Source organism: Homalodisca vitripennis, chromosome 4 (assembly GCF_021130785.1).
Source record: "Homalodisca vitripennis isolate AUS2020 chromosome 4, UT_GWSS_2.1, whole genome shotgun sequence".
Classification (NCBI taxonomy): Eukaryota; Metazoa; Arthropoda; class Insecta; order Hemiptera; family Cicadellidae; genus Homalodisca; species Homalodisca vitripennis.
The window spans coordinates 160,417,407-160,440,637 of NC_060210.1; the positions used below are offsets into that span (position 1 = coordinate 160,417,407).

General features: G+C 30.7%; 1 protein-coding gene across 1 annotated transcript; it reads left to right on the forward strand.

Moving 5' to 3' along the window:
* The first annotated feature begins 514 nt into the window (after positions 1-514).
* LOC124360464 lies at positions 515-22,642 on the forward strand. Its single transcript, XM_046814118.1, has 7 exons — positions 515-1,081; positions 2,720-2,858; positions 12,971-13,238; positions 13,839-14,064; positions 17,557-17,796; positions 19,777-19,902; positions 21,884-22,642. Exons 1-7 carry the CDS (start codon positions 955-957, stop codon positions 22,036-22,038), a joined length of 1,281 nt encoding a protein of 426 aa, XP_046670074.1. The 5' UTR covers positions 515-954; the 3' UTR covers positions 22,039-22,642.
* The last annotated feature ends 589 nt before the right edge of the window (positions 22,643-23,231 follow it).

Genomic DNA, 23,231 nt, shown 5'->3' on the forward strand with positions numbered 1-23,231 from the left:
TTGAATACTGATATAACACTTGCAACAATAAACGCATTTTTCTTTCTTCGATACTTGAAATATGATTGAAATTAAAGCATTATTGTTTTAACATACAACACTTTGTGAATGACAATCTTTAGGAAGAAGTTAAACTTTTATATGTGAAGATTTAGTTAAAACCATAAACCCAATGATTAGAAATTCTTGTGTGATTTGGTAAAGTTAAGGTTCAAATGTGAAATAGAGAGCGACCAAGTTGAAAAATAAATAGTATAAGATAAAATAAAGTATTTTTGCATGCAATTAGTTAGTTCCAATATAATGTAAACTAGAATAACTAGTTCCATAGACTTTTTAATAAGTGTGCATTTGAATAAAATAGAATGCACTGAAAAAAGTTATAGAACAAGAAAACAGAAATTGTAAAAAAAACAACAACAGTGCTTTTTAACTATTGAGAAATAATAAAAAAAATGTTACGAATAAATTAAAAATACTAATGCAACCTTAGCTGAAATAGAATAACTGACATTAATAGTAACATAATAAATAATGCACATTTGACTCTTTACACTCATCCTGAAAACTCTCAGAGACTGTCAGAAATTTGATAATATAAGCAAATTTAAGTCTATACTTTGTCCTTAAAAGATATAAAACATTAGCAGGAAATCGGTGTTTGCATTTAGACACACAAGTGATTAACAAACTGTCTATATTGGGAAATGTGTGTTTCCAAAGTGAATTTTAATGAATTTCAAATGTGTTGAGGGCTTCATTATGGGTTGGATTTGGGACTTTTAAATTAAATTCAAAAAATAATCTGGTACTGTATATATTGAAATATTATTACAATAAATCTATTGTCAATATTTTGTAGCACTGTTTGTATTACTGATATTGTTGGGATTTCTGATTCGACCACTGAAACCAGTTCTGGTTGTCATAAGAACTGACTCATTCGATGCCACAATGCGCCAAAAAGACTCTGTGGATATGACATTATTTCGTATGCCAACAATAGAAGCAACAAGTATCGGACCAACCTCATTAGTTCGTTCTGGGATGTTACCCACCATATCACAAATGGCACGGATGTGTAAGTTTATCTTGTTTTTATGTAAACTGTAGACAGATAAAATAAGTCATTCTTTCATAAGGCATACAATTCAATTAATTCAGTTCTAAAAAAAACAGAATATAACTATGCATTGTTTCAGATAACAACAAATTGTAAATTTATATTCCAACATACAACACTCAAAAATAGTATAATTTTGCTAATATGTAACTATTTTCTAGTAGTTACCTGTTTATTTATTCATTCAATTACAATATTTCAAATTTACAAATTTATGTTTTTCCAAGTCCAGTGGACTTGTCGGCAAAACCCATAATTTCCAAAAGTTTTACATTAGTTACGTTACAATAATATACATACAATGCATTTACATTATTCTTGAAATAAACCTTGTGCAGCTGGGTAGAATAAGTCATTATTTATAGTATATTATAATAGTGGCTTTATTATAACAATAATCTCTACGATATTATTGACAAAATAACGTTTTGAGCAAGGGATTATTGGAAAGTGGACAGCACAGAACAATAAACAAGAGGGTGGAATCATGGACTGTGAATTGTGGAACAGAAGACCACTGGAATCAGGTTAAAAATGGTGAAGCAATAAGAAGAGACCCTAGGTGGTCTGGATGATTATGTTTGTTAATCACCAAGTACAATTATAAGTATATTCACATTGATGAGACAGCATCACCAGTGTGACCCTTGTAAACATTTAAGTTCTCTAAAAAATATTGGAGATGTTAATGCATTTGCATCCTAATTTAACCAGGGATTAGAAGCTAGTACTCATCTCAGATAAAGATGTTTTTGGTTTTCTGTTTCTGCCTTGAATACGTCAGGTACAAAACTTCTCTATCTTTTTATGAAGTATTCTCTGAGCATTCTTTTCAACCAATTCTCTATCTTTTTAATCTACAAAATTTTGCCACTTTATGTTCTATAGACACCACAATTCCCTTTTAATGAAATTCCGTATTATCTGTTCAAAAGTAGCATTAAGAAAAGGTACCGATTTTATGTGAGACTGAAAGATTATGATAACGATAACTAAAGTTAAACTACTTTCCAAATTTCAAGTATCAGAACTCATTAGATTTTGTGATCAGTTGAAACTTGAGTGATATAGCGATCTTCAATGAGACTGTTGACTTGACACTGGTATAACTATTGTTCATTGTCTGCCATTTTGTTTTTTATTGTATCAAGCTAAAACTTATGACCTATAAAAATATTTACTATTTGTTATTTTTAACTCTTTTGTCATCGTCCAATTTTGACTTAATTTCTTTCTCAGGAAAATTTCTTCCATAGATTTCACAAGAAACTGGAATGTACATTGGTTCTTGCCTTCCAAACTGATATCAGTTAACAGTAATATAAAAATAACTCATTGTTAGATTAAGTTCATTTTAATTCAGTGAGTATAATTTGCTTAATTATTGAATTGCAGTGCAGAATATAGATGAACCTATATTGTTCCTAAGTGTACAAGGTAAACTCCTTCCATAAAATCACTAGATTAATTCAGTAGATAAATTTGAGTTAGTTTTTGTTTGAAAACAAACGCAGGAAGAAAATAAGTCATAATTAGAATACGCTTACTGATACATTACTTAACTGAAAATATTAAACCAACCCGTATTTAGTGCAGCGGGTACAACATTAAGTGATGACTCAAGAGTAGACTTGACCTTTTTCCGAGTTCCAAAACAACCCAGTGCAGTTCAGTCTACATTTCAAAGAACTTCTACACTCCCCAACATATCACAAGTGGCACAGGATGCAGACAAGTAAGTAATTGTTCTATTGTAACAGTACAAGGATGTTTATTAAAAATTAATTTTAAGTTGTGTCATGAAAAACAGAATATACTTTATTACTGAGATTTGCCTCCGTAATAACTTCTTTAAGTGGACAACCTTATCCTATTAAATCATCTTTCCAATATATACAATCACTTAGCAAAGCTCATTTTAGTACGAGAAAACTGAGCGCCTCAGAAATGAACAGCTTTTGTTACAATTCTTAAAGTCCAGAAGTTAAGAGTTAATTTAAATTTTATAAGTACTCAACTTGTATGTTTATTTGAAATCTCTACAGAAGTTTTCCGTAAGAGAAAAAACTGATTTTTAGCTGCACTATTTTTGGTGGAGGATGAAATTGGAAGATATCGAAAGGATTAAAAATATCAAATAATAAATTGTTCTCTCCTAATGTTTGATCTAGCTTGACATTTAAATCAACAGGCAGATACATAAATAAAAATTAAATCTGTATCAGTTTACCATATGAATACCAACTATTGGCTTCAAATGGTAACTCAGTTTCTTTATCTTGGCTGATGGTGGTATAACGTATAACATACTGTACTAAACGTGAGCCACAACCCACAATTAGTGTTCTCTGAAAGGCATAGAAACTTTACAAATAAATGGGTTAGATCATAGTTTATCAACCTATCAAATGTGGGTTGTTAGCACTAAACTTATTAACAGTTTGTGAATCATGGATAAACTACATTCAATATTAAAAGTCAAAATATTCTGCACTCTCTCTCTCTCTCTAGATTTGTATATTTTGTGTAGAGTTGGGATGTGAGTAATATCATAATATTCAATGAATACTTGTAGTTCTTTTAACCTTAAAGAATTTGATTTATTCAAGAGAAGCATTGTGAACAGTGGGCAGAGTTTTTAATCAATGGTGTACTCAGCTACGCCCCTAAGCACAATTAATTCGGCTGGCCATCCCTTTGTTCCAAAGAAATGAAAACTTTGTCCTTGAAATAGGCAATTTTAATTTTTCTGTGTTTTGTTTTTTACTTTTTTCCATTTCTACAACAAACACATTAAAATAAATTATTTTGTGCTTTTATTGCTATGTTTTTGAGATGGTAAAAATTCCCTAACTTTTAGGCAAGAGTAAATATGAATAAATTAGCCACTGAAAGCAATACCATAAAAATGTTAGTAAACTTTGCTTAGTCTAGTTAACATTTATCTACTGTTGTTTTAGGGTTTTCAAATTTAAAATTTTTCACTTTTTTATTATATCAGGTGTATGATTTAAATATTATAATATACAAGATTGTACTATATTATTTTATAATATGTGATATATGTTACTGTAATATATTTTGAAAATATACAAACTTTCTCATTCATTTATAAACTCAATTCAAAATAAGACAGGTCAGAAGATTTGTAAAATTGGTCTATTATACTTAAAATATGGTATTTTTTTAACATAAAAAAGATAAATTTACTTACACTTTTTTCTTTTGATATAATTGCTTATAATGATTAAAATAATATGAGAAATTATCAATAATATTCTGTATATATGGGATATGTAATATTATTAAAAAGTTGTACTATCAAAACAAAACTGTCAAGCAATTTTGAAAATTTATTCTTAGACTAAATGTCTTATTCTGTGAACCCTTTGGGTACTAGATGAAAATTTCCCTCTGTATCAGCAAATCCGTATAATAGGATGTTATTATTTCTCAGCATTTCTTCACATGTCTGAATATCTGGACATACATATGGTGCACCCAAAAGGATTAATTCTTAAAATCCAAACTCTTTACTCTTAACTTTAAGGATTTTGATGTAAATATTAACAATTTCTGAAGAATTAAGTTTTTCAAATTGTAATTATGGTTGAATGTTTATACAACCGTGATTATGAAACCTTCTGATATAACTTAAGTTTCTGTAATGATGAGAATCATCTTTCTGCAGAACAGTTGTAAACCTTAGTAAACATGTATTTGTACAGTCTCTCTTCTAATTTTGTAACATTGCTTGGGAAAGAGCTTCTAAATCAGCTCTTGAACCTCTTTTTATTACATAGTACTACTCAGGCATACTCCTGCCTTGTAATATCAATGCTATAACGAGAGAGAATCAATGAAAGGCTTAATCTAGGGAGTAGTTGATTAAGCCAGCTAATTTGGATTATTGAATTTAGAAAATTTTCATTTCTATGGAAATTGATTTTATTAATGAAAGTGTGTCATTTTGAAAAAAAAAAAAAAAAAAATACAATAAGGTTCACTAATCAAAGTTTGTTTTGGTTTTGACCGAAAAAATGTTGCCAAATTTTCTGTCTTAATGTAAAGCTCCACAATAATAGGTACAGTTTGTTTAGGTCTAACCAAAGTAAAACAGTCTTTTCACCAAATACTGTTTCATAAGGACTTGAAAAAGTTGAGCTATTAGTATAATTTATTTAAAGGGAAATAAAAATAAATTTGGGATAGTATAGAAATATAATCTAACTATGGATCAAACAACTTCCATAACTTTATGGAGTGAATTAAATTATTATAATATTTATAATGGTTTAAATAGGCAAATAGTTATACTAAATTTATTGTGTAATTAACCCTCCAGGTGCTGACATCGCGTAGCGCGATGTTAGCGTACCTGTTTCCAGTGCTGACCTCGCGGAGCGCGATGTCAGAAACGCGATCTCTTTAAACCACGCTAGTGGCTATATATTACGGAATATCACGAACTATTTTATATAGTATTAAACTAGAAGAAATGCGGAACTCGTTATACTCTATGGAGCACGTCTTTGCTCAAAGACCGGCGCTATACGACAGCTGTTTCTAAGCGTATGTTTATTTCCAAGTCATACGGTTCGGTCGTTCTGTTTATTGCTGTTCCGTCGTTGTTTGCATCATACCTTTGGTGTTGTAGTTGACTATTACTGTTTTATATTGTGTTTTATTGTAAAAATGAGTGAATTAAGTAGGTCTAGTGCAATAAGGAATGTGAAAGGTGTTTACAATGTAGTACACAATGTTTCAAATATCACTGATTTTTTACGTGTTACAATTTATCGTTTTTTGCTCTGAGTGAATTCTGTCAATATGTTAAACCCATAAGATGTATATACTTTTGGGTTCATTATTAAATTACCTACAACTTGTATATCTTGGATTTTTATTTTCATAACTTTGGTGAAATGATATCTAAGCTCAAAGTGAAAAAATAAAAACTTTTTTTTTTTTTTTGTCAAGATTTACATTCAGCAATATTTTACCATGTAAAGGTAAGTCATATAAGTATTATTATCATATTCTGTGATCTTTCCTGAAAATAATGATATATAATATGTAGTATTTACATTAAGGTAACAGTATATAAAAAAAAACTTTCTAAACGCTTGCAAACATACTGAAAAATGCCCAGCACTTAAGGCAGTTCTAACCAGCACTTGGAGGGTTAATAAATTATTGAATAAATGAAATAAGGTAGTAATAAAATGTTAAGAACACAACAATGAATTGTGTTTTATAATACTAAATAAAATAAATGAACAAATGGTTGATGAAATGTCACAATTTATTGACTGACAAATTTGACCTGTGCCAAGTTGACAAGATGGCTTTTGCTCTATCGTTTCCTACGTCTGAGGTAGGCCATGACATCCTGCTCCATCTGCTGTAAAGTTCCATCATGTTGTCTTCCTTGACTGAACCACATTCTGCTGGAAATCGTCCTGGCTCTACTGCTCCGGGCACTCTGTTTTTGCACCCTTGAAAGATTCCTTTTTTTATGATGCAATCCACACAAGGAGCACGAATTTATTTTGGTCCCAGTTTTGGTTCTTATTCTTAGAGGCATTTTACTTTAAATTTGTAGAGATACATGTATTCAGTGCAAAAGTAGTGTTATTTGATTCCGTGGTAACAACTCAAATAAGTTATATTTATTCTAGTTTCCTGAGAAACAATACACCATTACCATTTATTCTTTTTTTTCATAAATTCAATCTATAAGAACAAAATTTTACATTATGTTCGAATTTTCAGACGTCAAAAGTATCTTTTTTAATACAGTATACATTTAACTTTAGTTGTACAGATTTACACAATCCTACTGCAATAAATGTGCTAACCCCATACATGGGTATATATATATATATATATATATATATATATATATATATATATATATATATATATATATATATATAATTTCAATAAGCATTGAATCGCAAAAAGTACTTGCTCCGCCGGGAGTCGAACCCGGATCTCTCACTTGCCGGGTGAATGTGCTACCATTACACCACAGAGCGCTTACTTTTTCCGATTCAATTATTTTGTATTTGGCCGTATCTGTCACATATGCGTTTAATTAAGCAAACTAACATATGGTCGGAAGACCAAATACCTGTCAAACGACTTTTATTTACATTAAATTGTATAAATGGCAGTAGCCTTATTTAATTTCAATATATATATATATATATATATATATATATATATATATATATATATATATATATATATATATATATATAGTGTTAAGGGGGCCTAAGCCCCTCTCCCTGTTGAAAAATATACTAAAAGTATATAATAGACACTCACTTTCTGCTAGCCTTTCTAGTAGCATTACATGATACATTGTTAATCACAGCAGGTCTGCTACATTCAAGATAGAAGTACAGCTTGAAAGCTTAAGTCAAACAGTACATTTTTAGCACCATACATTTATTTGACTAGAATTAACCACCTATTTTGCTTTTGCAATTGTACGGCATGGTGTTTTTATGGCATTATATCAATCACATTAGTTATTTAATTATAGTGTTATTTAATTTGATAATTATACTAAATTCAATTACAATAAAAAAAAGAGAAAGAGTTAGCAATGCAATAAACTGTGTCAGTTGAGTGGAGTGATATTTGTTGAAAAAATGGTGAGTTTTTGTATTTAGCATATAGCGTGAAGCCTGTGTAAATGTTAATTAAAAATGTTTTTTTATCTACAAGTGATATTATTGCATCTAAATATTAGTGTAGTATAAAAATATGTAATTACAGTTATTAGTGAGTTTTGTTGAACATTTATGTGATACAGGCTCAGTATGTACTCCAACATGGTGCATTAATATTCATTATTTTGCATATTGGCCACTTTTAATCTCTAATGTCTATACAAGGTTTACTTACTATTTTTTCACTGTGTATAAATATTTATAACATTGCTATAGTATAAAGTATCCAGAGAGCTAACTCTCCCCTTTGAAAACTTCTTGTTACTTATTTTACACAATAATTGTTATAAGTATTTCAGTATTTTTTAAGTGTACATTTATGTGTCAGGATATCAATCTACAGTGTAATTTATCTTCAGACTAAATAGATCAAAATTTATTTAAACTTTTCTAGCACCATTGAAAATTTAAAGTACATACACACAATTTGACATTTGCATTTATACTGCAATGTATAACGACTTGGATTGTAAATATTAATATTCTGACATCCAAGACGATATAAAATATTTTTTGATTAGTAAGCTCCGAGTGAATATTCAGTAAAATTTATTACTATATTTTTAACTATTAAATATTATCTGGTTTGTCGTAAATAAAAATCACAGTTCTAAATTAAAATAATGGATTTATTTTAAACTGGCAAATTAATAAGTTCAATGTTTCAGAATTTTCATCACTTAACCGTTTAGTAATTTTAAAAGGTCCTTTGGTAAGAAATAAAAATGTTAATCAAATATATGAAACTAAAATCAGAGCTCTTCTGAAATAAAATAATAAAGTTTTCAAATAAAAATCAAATACCACTTGGAAGTAACTAAAATAAAAATGTTCACTTCTAAGTTCACTCAAAATTCAAAATAAAAAATCAAACTTCTCTTTCCACTAGTTGTATTTTAACTTTCAAGTCTTTGCAATTCAGATACAACTCTCTCAAACAATAATTAATTTCCAATTAATAATTCACAATAAAACAGTTCCAATTAAATATTAATAAATTACTAAATTACCAAATCTCAATTAAAGTTATTCACTTTTCTTGCAAGTTTGAACCAAATGTAATTTGTATGATTCTATTGTGCTCTATTGTTCATCGAGAATCAGTTATGCAGATTGCTCTGAAGTTTCTATGAATTTAATTTTTCCTATAAAAAAAGACAACAAAAATAATTTAATATCAGATCTGGAAGACTATTTCAATATAACGTACAATAAATTTGGTGCTTACCTCAAAATCCCTCGTGGAAAAAATTTAGAAACCCGGCGCACTGTAATCAACTTAATTCACGATAAATTACCAAAAGAAGAACGAAAATTATGAGATGGCGGTTTTTATAGTTCCCCTTCCCCCCAATTCTGATGGATATCCGCGGTGTTCTTCTCATTGGCCCAGCCGTATCCAACTGGAGAACAATAGCCTTCTCAGATCTAATGTAACTGCAGAACAAGACAAGTTCTGATCAATTCAAGGCAGAGAACCGCCTTCCTAATAATTTAAAGTTACCAGAACTAACTTGCCAAAGGATTACATATTCGTTTTTATCCTAACTTCTCACAATCTAATTAAAATTAAATCCCAATATTTCTTTCCAAAAATTTTCATTTAATTTAAGTTTTAATTTTAAAAAATCAACCAATGTAGCTTTAAAAACGCTACACAATGTAAATTTTGTTTTCTTTTGAAACCAATACTCTTAATGAATATTTCAGTAATGTTTCACACAGTGATGTGTATATACATAATAAAAATACTAAAACAAGTATTGCTCAAATGCTCTTTTTCTGAAAGTGGTTTAATTTTAAATAAGAAATATAAGCCTTCAAAAAATGTTCTGTTATCTGTTATATTTGGTTATTCTAGTTAATTACATTTAACGTATCAATTAATATTATATCATTGTCTTTCCCTTGATTAAATAATAACTAACTGGTAGAAGACCAAGTTTATATTACATTTTACCTTGAATAATTATATTTTTAAGAAATATCAATTATAATTACTGGCCATAAATTAATATTCTCAGTGTATATTACAGTGTAAGTACACTATATTTTTGACAAATCAATGACATACCACTAAAATAAAAAAGTTCCTAAGAAAGAATTTTGTGTGGAATGTCAATGGTAAATAGCCTTCGCTAATAACTAAGAATTAAAATCAGAAACAAACAAACTGTTTTCAACTGTATTTTATAATTAGCTGTTCTCCACAAGTAAGGGTATTGCAAGTTAATGCAATTGGCTTTAAAACCAACAGAAAGAGACGCTACTGTAACAGAGAATAATATGATGACTCACACATGCTTCTAGCATTGCTTTGCCAAGCACTGTTGGGGTTTCAAAGGGGCATTCGTTATCTGACCAAGATACAAATGAATATTTGATATTGACACTCCAGGGGCCATCTTTCAGTACAATATTCAATAGTCTAAAATACTAAGGACTACGCTAAAATACAAAAACTTTGAAATTTTTTGGTCCAAGCTTGTATGAATTTAGCACTGCACTACATTAGCCCTGGTTCATTTTTCTCTGCATTCTTATGGAGAAGGGTAAACCATATAACAGCCATGGTTATTGCATTCTGTGGATGGCCTTTTTCTATCACTTTGAAGAAATTGTACTTATAGTATATCAAATATAGTGTATTCTATATTTGGAGTAACATATTTTTCTTGTATACACCTGTTATGCTTTTACACAGTGTTTTTCACTTTAAAATGAAGATTGAAAATGCAAAAAATATAATAGATAATTTATAAAAAATGTACCAACAAGCAAATGAGAAATTTTAGCTATAAACACATAAATTTAAAATGTAAATGCTTAGTACAACTGCTATAATTTGTTATATTATTAGTGTATACTATGGTAAACATACTTCAGTCATGTTATATACAGAAAATGTTTTTTCCTTTCTTGAGCTTTTGCAAGACCACATTGTAGATGCAGCAATGTTGTGAGAAGACTTCTTTATTTTAAATGTATATGGAAACATCCAGCCTACACTTACTGTAACAATTCTAAATTGTTACATTAAATTGAATATATGACAGTTGCATTATAAATGATCGTACTATTGTATGTGAACATTTTAATAATTATTTCTAAAATTTTGTAAAGGATAACATTTTACAAAGATTGACCAATTTTAGAATTGACGAAATCACCTTTTCTAACAATACTAACCAACTTATGAATCATACTAAGATCTTCAGATACAAACCAGTAGATGGGAAGGGAATACAGTATTAAGGATAATACATTATTTGAAAAATAAGTCAAGTGTGGGATAATATATGATGAAATTTTGATAGGTCTGATAAAAATGCTACATTTCAGTGAATCAAACCAATTATTTATTTATATTTAGTTAATTCATCTTTCATTTACAGGCATTTTCCAGTTAAACACAAAATCACCAAAGTAATACCACTATTTAAAAAGAGAGCCAAACAGATATTGAAAGCTATAGACCAATATATCTTTACTTCTTACAATTTCTAAAATCACTGGAAGGGCCTTTTATGACCAATTTTTTATTTCTTAGACAAAAATAATTTAATTCAAGATTGCCAGCATGGGTTTAGAAAGGGAAAATCCTTTATCTTCACAGCAACAGAATTCATTGAATCTTTGATCAATTCATTAGATGAAAAAAATAATGGGTTATATTTATAATAAGCAAAGCGTTCGATTCTATATCTCACTTATTATGTTACTAATAAAGTTACATGGCTTAGGCTTAAGGGGCAAACTATATGAATGGATTAAATTATATCTTAAAAATCTAAAGCAGTTGGTTGAATTACCTCACCTTGATAGTAAAAGTTTTAAAAACTTACACAGATCCTCTATAGAAACAATTAAATAATGGGGTATTTGGGTACCTCAAGGCTCAATTCTAGGTCTAATTTTATTCATTTGCTATACAAACGACTTTCCTAAACTCTTGTAAAATTTGGTTTTGGTAAAATTTGTTTATATGCTGATGATATAAGTATAAAAATATTAATGCTCCATCTTGGAAGGAAATTGAAATTAGGCTAAATAATAATTTGATATACGCCTTGTATTGTTTTATTCAAAATAACTTACTTTTAAATTTGGACAAAACTAACTGAATGACATTTTCAAGTGAAAAATTAAAAATATATAACTGAGCTATTTTTTTTTCTCTGGTGAGTTTGAAATTTTCAAATTGGAAGTGGTCAACTATTTAGGACTAATAGTTGATAATAATTACTCTGGAACATGTGAGATCATATAAGAAAGGTGCTGTTAAAAATATTATCCGGTTTATTTTCTTTAAGAAAATTAGGACACCTTTTGTGATGTTAAAACATAAAAAAATATTTATATTACTTATATTTTTATTCCATAATTAAGTTTGGTATATCCTTACATGACACAACAATCTCCAAAAATCTGTGCTCAATATTAAATATGCAGGAAAAAGCAATAATAGTAATACTGTATTAAAACCTCAAATATCAATTTAAAAAAGCTAGCAGAGTTAAATATTCTTACAGTCTATGAATTTTACATTTATGAACATTATAAATCTACTCTTAATGATTAACATTCTGCTTCCTGAACTTCTAAATAAAACTAGATTTTATGCACCGTTTCATAGCTTTTTCAATTTTGTATGATTTAACTCAAATCAAAGACACTGCTTCGATAATAAAACATGCAACAAAGCACACAATACACAGTTTATTGTCATATGCTTTCTACATCAATTAGTTCCATGAAAAAAACAAACCTTGTAAACTAAACATTTTCAACTAACCCTAAAAGTAAACTGATATTTATAAAGTAATGCAACAAACCGGTAACAAAGTAAGCCTTGTTTTATATTATAAGTTGATTAGTAATAATCAAAGTGATTAAAAAAAACATGTCAGTTTTAGTTAAACGTTTGATAACTAAACTAAAAAACGTTTGATAACTAAACTAAAGTTGATATATTTCAAATTTCATTTGTGTTAGCAAATATTTATGGTGGCATAAACCAGAAAACCTAGATGACCGTAAAAACCTAACGAAGTAAGACTATTCACTAATCATTGTACTGATTAATAGCTTTGTCCTGTTTCAGTATCAGTATCATGGTGAGAGATACAGGACCCAACACTGTTATAAGACTGAGGGAGATGACGCAGTCCAGGATTCTGCAGCCTTCTGTGTCCCTTGTGTTGTCGACAGTTGCGATAGAGCGAGAAGAGCTACCACCAATACCAAGACAACCTTGGTACAAGTGTGGATGTTTCCGATCTCCGTATCCTTCGATCCCAGAGAGACCGATGCACCGAACGGATCTTTACTACACTGGCAGCCTTAACAGGCTTGATGAATACGTTACTAGGGTTATTATCATATTTGATCTAAAAATAAATTGTGTGTAGTTAAAATCAATTTTGACTAACTTTGACATAAACCAGTAAAAATAACACACTTAATCTAAATATGAAGGTTTAATCAATAACAATTAATTGAAAACAAATATAAAAAAAACAACAAATGAAGTGACTGTACTCCAAAAGGAGCATGGAAACAAATATTTTCAGACATGACCGCCGACAGACTGAGCATTTGTAGTTTGTAACAAGTGGCTGGCCGCCATTTTTCTGATTTCACAGTAGATATGAAAGTCAAAATGGGGCTGATTTCTTGTCAAATATTTGTTACATCGTACTATATTGTTCCACAAACATTAAATAACATGTTTTTAAAGGAAAATAAATTATATTTTTGATTTGCGTATGTACACTTACTTGGCTTTTAATGCTATTATATTATTTAATATTTACCCAAATCCATGGTTCACTAAAGGATAAAATACATATTTTCTAATAAGTTTTTCAGTTATACGTTCATATAAGTCATTAACACCAAAATTATTTGAATTAGTTCAGTAATATTGGTGTAAATGAATTGTTATTAAGTTTAACTAATGTCTGTTTCAGGATAGAGACTTGGACTACCACTTGCATGTGACTGAGGTTCCTACGTATTTTGAGGTGGTACAGGACCTGACTCGCACCTACACAACGTGGTGCTGTCACCAGATCTTGCACGGAATTAGATCACTACTAGACTACACTCTTCTCAAGTCACCAACATTTGTTTGTCTCGCACTTTGTGGTTTTGCAAATTACGTAGCATTCTTCTTACCATTTTTGTACGGCAAAAGTAAGTTGATGTGATCAGCCGTATCAGTGAATTCACTATAATAATATGCATTGGCTGTACCTACTTACTGCCAACTTTGATTTGCTAAGGTTTTACGCAAGTTCTGATAACGAGGAAACAGTGGATTCATGAGTCCATCTTTTTAGAAAAAAGCTTAATAATATACTAATATAGTTGTTGTTCAGAGTTTTATATTGCACCATGCATTTGTCTGAGTAATCTTACACTTTTTTAAAGTGACAAAACAGTATTTTAAAAATAAACTTTAGTACTGAAACTGATGAATATAAGGGTACTCTCTGGAAGACGGGTAATGCTGGAAAACAGTATTGCACCAGGCATTTCCAAGGCCTTTTGTGAACTAAACAACTCTCCAAGAGATATAATCTATAATACCGGATATAACTGTATTTGGAGTTTTGGTCAAAGTCTATCATTCTAATATATCCGTCTATGGTATGGAAAGGGTCAAGATCCAATTACACCTATTCTATTCCTGTATCTAAAAGTATTCCCAATTTGTGTGATAGAAAAGACTCACCTCTAGTGATGGAAGTGCTATTGCCACACACCTGATGTCACAGCCTATAAACATGTGATGTTTAGCCAATGTATGTTTTTTATTACTATCAGGAGTTCAAGGTCTCTAGATTGTTGAAGTTCTTGGACATTGTATGGGATGTAGACAAAACTCACAATTGGATTTCCTTTTACTTCTCCACTGCCTCAGTAGATTTTCACTGTAGTAATGTTTCTAGAACAACATTCCTTGTAAGGTAGACATCACAAAACCCATACAATGACAGAACAAGTTCTCACATTGTTAAAAGACCAAAGGAAGTGTTACTCTCTCTTTTTGGCCAGAACCATAAAGAGATGGATTCAAGATTTTTGAATAAAGGTCATGTTGATGTTTCTAACCCAGAAAGTATGACAGAAGTCAGAAAAAGCATGCTAAAGATGTTGCTACTTTGATAAATTTAAGTGCAAGGCTGTCCTCCAGACACAAAAATGATTTTTCCTGCAATTTTGACAACTTCAGTCCTGAAAAGTCAACTTCTTATTCAGGTTACCAATATGCCTTAGATTTTTGGAGTCATCTTTGCTAACAAGAGGTTTTTAAAAGAACCTTAGTTACAAACAGTATGAACTCTATCCTTGTTCTTGTCACCCACAAGTATGGCCTCGAGTTTAATTCTCAGCACTTTTTCTTTTAATCATCTTTTAGTCTCATTCTTCACACAGGAGATGATTAAGCTACATCTTTCTATGAAAAACCGCAAAAAATAGAAAAGTCTCCCCTTTTGAGAGCCTAATTTCCATCTCTGCCTCCTAAAGGGGCTCTTTCTGTTCTTCCATCATCCTGAACCTCAGATAGAACTTGGCCTAATTCTTAAGGACCTCAGGGTAGAGGATATCAAGGTTTTTGTTGTCATGTTCTGTGGTGTATAAGCTACTGAATTTGAAAGGCTGCTCTGCCAGAGCCCTGCTTGAAGGCTTCGTACTTACCGCTGTGGTACCGTAAATGTTGAAGATGTCGCTACCTGATGCTAAGTATCTCATCAGCACAGGACACCAGCAAGGGGAAGAAGGGAAAGGATTCTATAATTTGAAAGAATAAAAAATGTTACATCTAACTGACAAGAGTGCAAAAAACGTTATACATGAAGAGAATCTTGGAAGCGAAAAACCTTGGAATTGGCACACTTAATTGACCATAATAGGAATTATACTAGAATAGGTCACTTTGGACTAATTTTATATTCACTGGGATCAGCAAAATCATTCAGGATGAAAAGGCTATATGACATCAAAAGCAACTAATTAAACTACTAAAAAGAATATATGTACACAGTCACATGATGTCACCTCAGCAAAGCAAACATCCTCATTCAAATATCCCCAAACCATTTCTTAGATGGTCCTTGGTGGAATACATCTGTGTCAAGCCCTGATCCTAAGGTCCTCTAATGCCCTCAACTCCTGTAGTGAAAATGTCACAGTTCAAATTGTTATTTTAGCAAAAGTGTGGTCAAAATCATCAGTTTCACGTTTCCTATCTAGATATTAGAAAAGTATATGACAGCATGCCACTAGTACCACTTCAGTAGAGATAGTAGTAGTACTAAATATGCTTTGAGAGTGTATATTAGGTCTACAAAGTGTGTCAATGTTTTAAATGGCTTTACCATGTTTCTTTTTAAATGTTATGCCCCAAAATGTTGACTTTGTAGTTGATAATCAATCAGTGAGTCAATTTTTACTTTCATTTATGATTTTCTCTTGTTTACTGAACCAAAGTAGTCTTCAGACAAGTTTTCATTGTGTTAAAAAGACAAGGCGTTGTAGGATTCATTTTTATTCTGGCTAAATACAGTGTTTCTTTTCTTACACCATCAGGTAAAGTAAAATAGACCATGGGAGTTACAGCTCCTGCATACACATTAGGAGACGGCACATTTATCCTCAAAAAGTCTTGTTTTTTATCTTAAAGTGAATTTCATGCTTAAATCTGAACCGAACTTTCACTGTATCTTGACTGGATGAGTAAAGCCTCCTTAGACCCCAACAGTGCTTAGCAATGTTGTAACCATTTCAAAAGTCCCTTCCCACAAGAACGGAGAAAGATGATTTTAACAAGTGGAATCATCATTAGGCAAGTTTCTGGCTATCCGTACTATTAACATTGTTATTTTGGTTGGGTGCCAGACCATGGAAATGAAAAACCAGATATCCTCGCCAAAAAGGGAGTGGAGTCCATTATGGTGGGGCCAGAGCCAGGTTGCGGGATAGCTTTCTCTAACAGCAAAGTTCTTGTAAAAGATTGGGAAAAGAGGATAAGAAACTTTAATTGGAGTATGACCCCAGGATTAAGACAATATAAAATGTTTATATATCCTTATTTTAAAGGGTGGGTATCTCTCCTAGATCAGAATAAGGAGGATATAAGAATATTAGAAATGTTGACAGGACATGGCCCCCTAAGGAAACATCTTACAAGGGTGGGCCTTAGCCAGACTGATGACTCTGTGGAGAAGAGGAGGAATCAGCAGAGAATATTTGGCTAAATTGTCCTGCCATATCAAAAATCTGGAAAAGATTCCTGGGAGCATATCTCCTCAGTCCCAAGGACATCAGAAAACAGGAGCCCTAAAATCTGATCGGCTTCTGTGATCTCAGATTCTGAGTACACAAATATAAGTAAGAGAGGTACAAAGGTCCTGTTTAGGACTAAGCGCGGGGACAATCCCCTCTTTTTCCCTCAGGTTAAAAAAAATTGTTATTTTAACAATGTTATTAATAGCATTAATACAAAATATAATTTTCACATCTACTCAACACTTATGATTCAAAATCCATACGATTCAATTTCATAAAACTTCCATAATACAAATACTGATTTAAATGTTTTTTAGACATCTTATAATAAAAGTGTATCTGTATTATAAATTGAAATACTAAATATATTGTAATATTTTAGTGTATGTACAGTCCACCTAGAGGAGATGGGAGCAGGCCACTATGATACAATGATGGTATCAACGATCGGGCTGGGAAACATGATCGGTCGAGTGTCAAGCGGAATAATCGTTACTGCAATACCGAGATTCGGAGCCCGCACTACCGTGTCAGTGACCAACTTCCTTGCAGGGCTGGCAGCAATCAGCTCCACTCTCTACAATGTAATAGAATACCAGTTTGCATGTATGCTGATCTTTGGACTAACAATAGGTATGAAGTATTTGTGCTCAACATCTCACAACTTAAAAATTAACAAAACCATACAACAAATTCACACACAAACCCTTGTATGGTTAATTGTTCTATACTTGAACATTTTCTTAAAATTATGAATTTGGCTCTTTCCATTTCAATTATAAAAGATGAGTCCATTAATTTTGAAGTAAAACCACATTTCACTTGTTTTCTCTGGATTCTGGAAAAAGTACATTTTTCCATTTCTGGAAGAATGGCAATTTTTGTTTGTTTCTTATAGCAACAATGTTCTATGGTAAACATTCAAATTAAATAAACAGGGTTCCCATTAAATCTTAATAGTCTAATCCATGACTATTGATTCCATGATTTAAAAACTGTGATCACACCTAACTTGTGATTGTCACGCCTACTCACTGTGGTCGGCTGTGTACAGCCAGTCATGCTCGTTCGAGTGACCTCCTCCATTTTAATTAATAAACTACCCAAAATCATGCCATGTGATTTAGTGCAGTGTTCGCTAGTGTGATTCTCACTCATGTAAACTGATTTTAAGGTACAGTTCAAGCCAATGAGATTTCCACCTGTATCACCTTCATCGCACTTGCTAAGTATTATCTGGCATTATCATCTGTTAGTTAAGATGGACATGGCAATATGTAAGAAAAGTGTTATGCTTATTTATTTGGTTTATCATTTGTTATTTCTGCCTAACAATAGGCATTATTGTACTCATCTAATAGTCAGTTCTAGAATTTTAAAGGGAAGTTTTAAAGAAGATGAATGTAAATTTGTTATTTCTTACGCATGAACATTCTTTCATTTAATGACAAGCTAGCAGATGTTAATAAGATAAATTACTAATATGGGACTTACAGATATGTTGAAAATAAGAAAAACATATTTATCTGCTCATTAATGGCTTATTTCTAAGCACAGGTATGTTATAATAATTAAAAACCTATAATTTCAGACAGTTAAAAAATAAACTATAAGAAAACAAAATTAAAAAAAAACTTTTATTACAATAAATGATAAGGAATATTATTCAAGAATAGTGGCCAATAATGTTACTATGTTGTAAAGGTATATACAGTAACTACTCGGCAATATGTCTTAAGATAAAATAACAAAATAAAAGCCTCAAGAATCACTTTTACAACAAAAATAAATATACTGGAGTTAAACTCAAGATGAAACAATAATAATAGAGGAAGTAAATGACATGTAAGTAACCAGACAACAATCACTTCAGTTTCCAAGATTTATTTATCAATGAAGCTATGTGCCAGTGGGGTAGCAAACACTATTGACCAGTAATGCTATTTTCTCTCTAAATACATTCACAATGCATTAAAACAGGAAGAGCAGGTACAGCCCATTATCAGATCTCTTGGTTCTTTGTTGTATAGAGAGAAACCCTCCTCCCATCCTAACAAACATGGTTAAATACAGTTTACTATCCAAACATGTTTTAATTTCAAACAAGAGCAGAAGAGAAACATTTAAACTTGTACAGTATTTCAATTTTACAATGAATGGAACAAATAAATTTAATAGCAATTTAATTGTTGAGACAAAATAAAACTGTATGTTCTAAATTAAAATGTCAAGAATTTCTAAATGCCTTATTGAATGGTACTGTTATATGCCAACATTTTTAATCAGCACAGTTATTTCCTTAGTGGAAAATATTATTTTGATAAATACCACATAAATTCATTTCCAGTATTCCAAATAATGTTGTGATTCTTTCTTTAAATATTATTAGTACTATTGGTGATTTGAAAGTGTAAGAGGATTTTGACATTTGCCATAGTTATATTTAAAAAATACAATATTATTCCCTTTAGTTATAAAATATTAAGTTATAAGTGTATTAAGTTTTTTGACATATTTAAGGAAGAGAATAGATTTATATTCTCAAAACGCATTTTTCCACAATAAATTCCAACTTTTATAGAAAGAAATAAAACTCTGATTTTTCATCTCCAGGTTTCTTTTCACCACTACGAAGTATTATAATAGTGGACTTCTTGGGACTCAACAAACTCACATCGGCCACTGGAATGATGATTCTTTTTCAAGGAATTGGAGCATTTGCTGGTGCACCAACTGCTGGTAAGGTAACTTGTGAACATTTTTATAAAGTTATTTACATTATTAAAACTAAAACTTGACATAATTGGAGCAAGGGCAGATGGTACATCCCTTGAGGCAGGGAGTAAACATGTTTTGGACCATCTGTCTATTGATATGTTACTTGTATATCTCTTAATTTCATCCAAACCCTTTTTATGGATTGTATGTGCTTTACATTCCACATTAGACTCCTAAATCTCCTGAAAATGTTTAGTACTTATTAAATGGTACATACTTCACATTTTAACCCTTATAACGTCACAGACGCCGTATGGCGCATAGACAAACTATCTCCAAACGGCAAAGACGCGGTACGGCGCATCGACACAAAACTGCGTCTATAGCAAATTTAAGTTCCTTTTAAATCCGATCAATGTCACTAACGGTATGCGTCAACCATGTGTGTGGGTTATTGACCTATGTCAAGCGTCAAAATATAGCTGTCGCGTTACATTGTTTGAAACAATAGACGCGGTGTCTAGACACTCTCCCTGCCACAAGGCACAGACGCCGTACAGCGCGCGCGCGCTTTTCTTTGCAGTTTGGCTTCAGGTAGTGCGTGTCTAACCATCGCTGAGTCGGTTTCCTTCGTCGTGTTTTCTGTTTATATAAAAGAACACTATTAGGTTAGTTGTATATTTACAATCATGCATTTCTTTTTTATATTTATCACAAGTGTAATTTATATAATTGTCTGGTAATGTTTATAGTTTAGCTAATAAAATTTTGTGTGCCTTTTATTTTGACTTTATTTATATCTACAATTTAATGTCCCATAAATATATGTACGTACAAGATAATTTTAAAATTTTTACTTTTTTATACTTACCATAATTATAGAAAGTAAAAATAAAAATGAACTTCACACATTTAACATTTTTTTTTAATATTGTGCCGTTTGCTGGAAGTCGTGAAAAGATATACTGACGTTATAAGGGTTAACTCAAAATCCCTAATATGAAATGGTTGGTGATTTTATATGGTTGAAGTCCATTTTAGTTGAAATTATTCATTTATTTGGTCTACTTCCATGTGGTATATACATAAAAAATATCCATAAAGAAAAACTTAGCCTTTTAAAGTAATTAATTCTCTTTCCTATTTTTTCAAAACCACACACACACACACACACACACACACACACACACACACACACACACACACACACACACTTTTTCGTATTTGAATAAAACAAGTTTATGGTGCTTAAACCATTATAAAACAAAACACAAGACTTCTAGTAAAATAGTTAATGTTTTATGTAGTTTAGAGCTCATTTAATATTTTAATGACAGATTTGATTTAATTTTTATATAGTTTAGATATATGCAGTCTAGAAAATTATTTTAGTCCAATCATGGAAAGATGATTAAATGAATGAAAACAAAAAATAATACCTTACATACAAATAAAAAAATGTTGTAAGTATAAACTAATTTAATTCTTTGAACAATATTCAATGTGCTATAGATATATATTCAATTAACAATATCTATCATCAAAATCTTACTACGATTATTTTACGATAAATGTTTTAGGTAAGTTGCAGAAAACTAACAAATGTATGGAATCTTGAAATACAAAGTTAAAATATATTTGTAACATTTACCTGATGTTGCTATAATTTAAACTACTAAAAAAGTAGTTATTTTTTTGTTGCTACTAATGTGAAATGTTTCAAATCCTATTTTGCTGAACACCCCATTTAGTTTCTTTACAAAACGTATATTCAATACAATCTCATTTATCAGAATGAATTCATTGGGACTGGAAACAAATGAAATATATTGGTTTTTTTTTCTTCTCGGTAGGGAGGAGCTGCTGTAACCAAATATAAGTAAAAACTTGCTTGTTTAGTTTTTTCCTGTTTAAAATCATGTCCCCTTCCATTGTGACTTTTACTGATAAACATATTAATTTATAACTAAATGAAATATATGTAGTAATTATTTGTGTACAGAGGCAATTATGGACTTAACAAAGAACATTCATTCACCATTCTACTTGTGTGGAGGAGCCCTGGTTTTTGGCAGCTTGGTACTTTGTCCTATGAGAAAATTGCAAAGATGGGAGAAACGAAAAGAAAAAAAGATACAGCAAAATCAAAGACAATGACTGCATATTTCAAGGCTGTACTGTGTGTAATAATTTATCAATAAACACAAATTTATTTCTACAGAACACTGTAATAGATCACAGTTTTTGCAGTATGATTAGTATTTATTTCATTTTTTTCTGTCTAGTAATCACAGCTGCTCCTGACTCCAAACTTAATAGCCACAATCTGTTGTAATAATAAAACCAGCTAGCTTCTGCCTTTATCTGAAAATCACTAAAACTACACATGAAATTTTAGAAACTACTACTAAATGACAATATCAAATTTGGAAATGGATTTGATTATTTAATAAAAGAGAGTTATAATTACTTTTTTTCATTCAGTAATAAAATTAAACTACATTACTGCTTATGTGTAACATGTTTTAGAGGGTATTGCTTTTAGACAAAAGCACTGTGACGCAGGGTATTTTGTCTTAACTCTAAAAGTGGCAGTCAAAAGTTCTCTGGGTTCCAGCAATTTTCACTTTTCATACCTTTTCACTAAGCTATAACATACACTTATTTCCATACTCTATACATTAGTGTTAATATTTTTGCAATCATTAATCGTCACTAAATATATGATTCATCTAAAAACATGCGTAAAATTTTATTACTACTAAAGTATTGATTTATTTCCTCTGTTTTACAAATTTAGAAGACAATACTTATAAAAACTTGTTTATTTTTCCAAAAGTCCCAAGATATACACATGTTATAAAATTTTTAACACAGAAATAAAAAAAATGTATAATACTCAATAAGTTTTTCAACTTTTTGAATTCGAAACAGCATTTGTTAATTTACTTAAAAATTAAATTTCTATTTCACACACAAATATATAACTAAACTTATGTGAAGGAAACAGGATTTTTCCGGACATTTGCCATCGTTCAGTGAAACAAGAAAACAGTAACACTACGTTTCGAGATCTGCAATCTGATCTCTTCTTCAGGTAAAGAACTAACCTAATACATAATTACAAACTAGGTTAAAATAAACAAATCTTGCTAAAGCGTTGTGGCACGCCTAAGTCAGGAATCACAACCTACATGTTGTTTGTCAACTTCACTAACTCTATAGACATGCACTTAATACAAAACACTAATCATTAAAACTAAACTAATACTATCAGTCGTAGGTGGTTAGTAGATGAGTGAAGATGTATTGTGACCTTTATTCCGTAGTTTAGTTTTAAAGATTAGTGT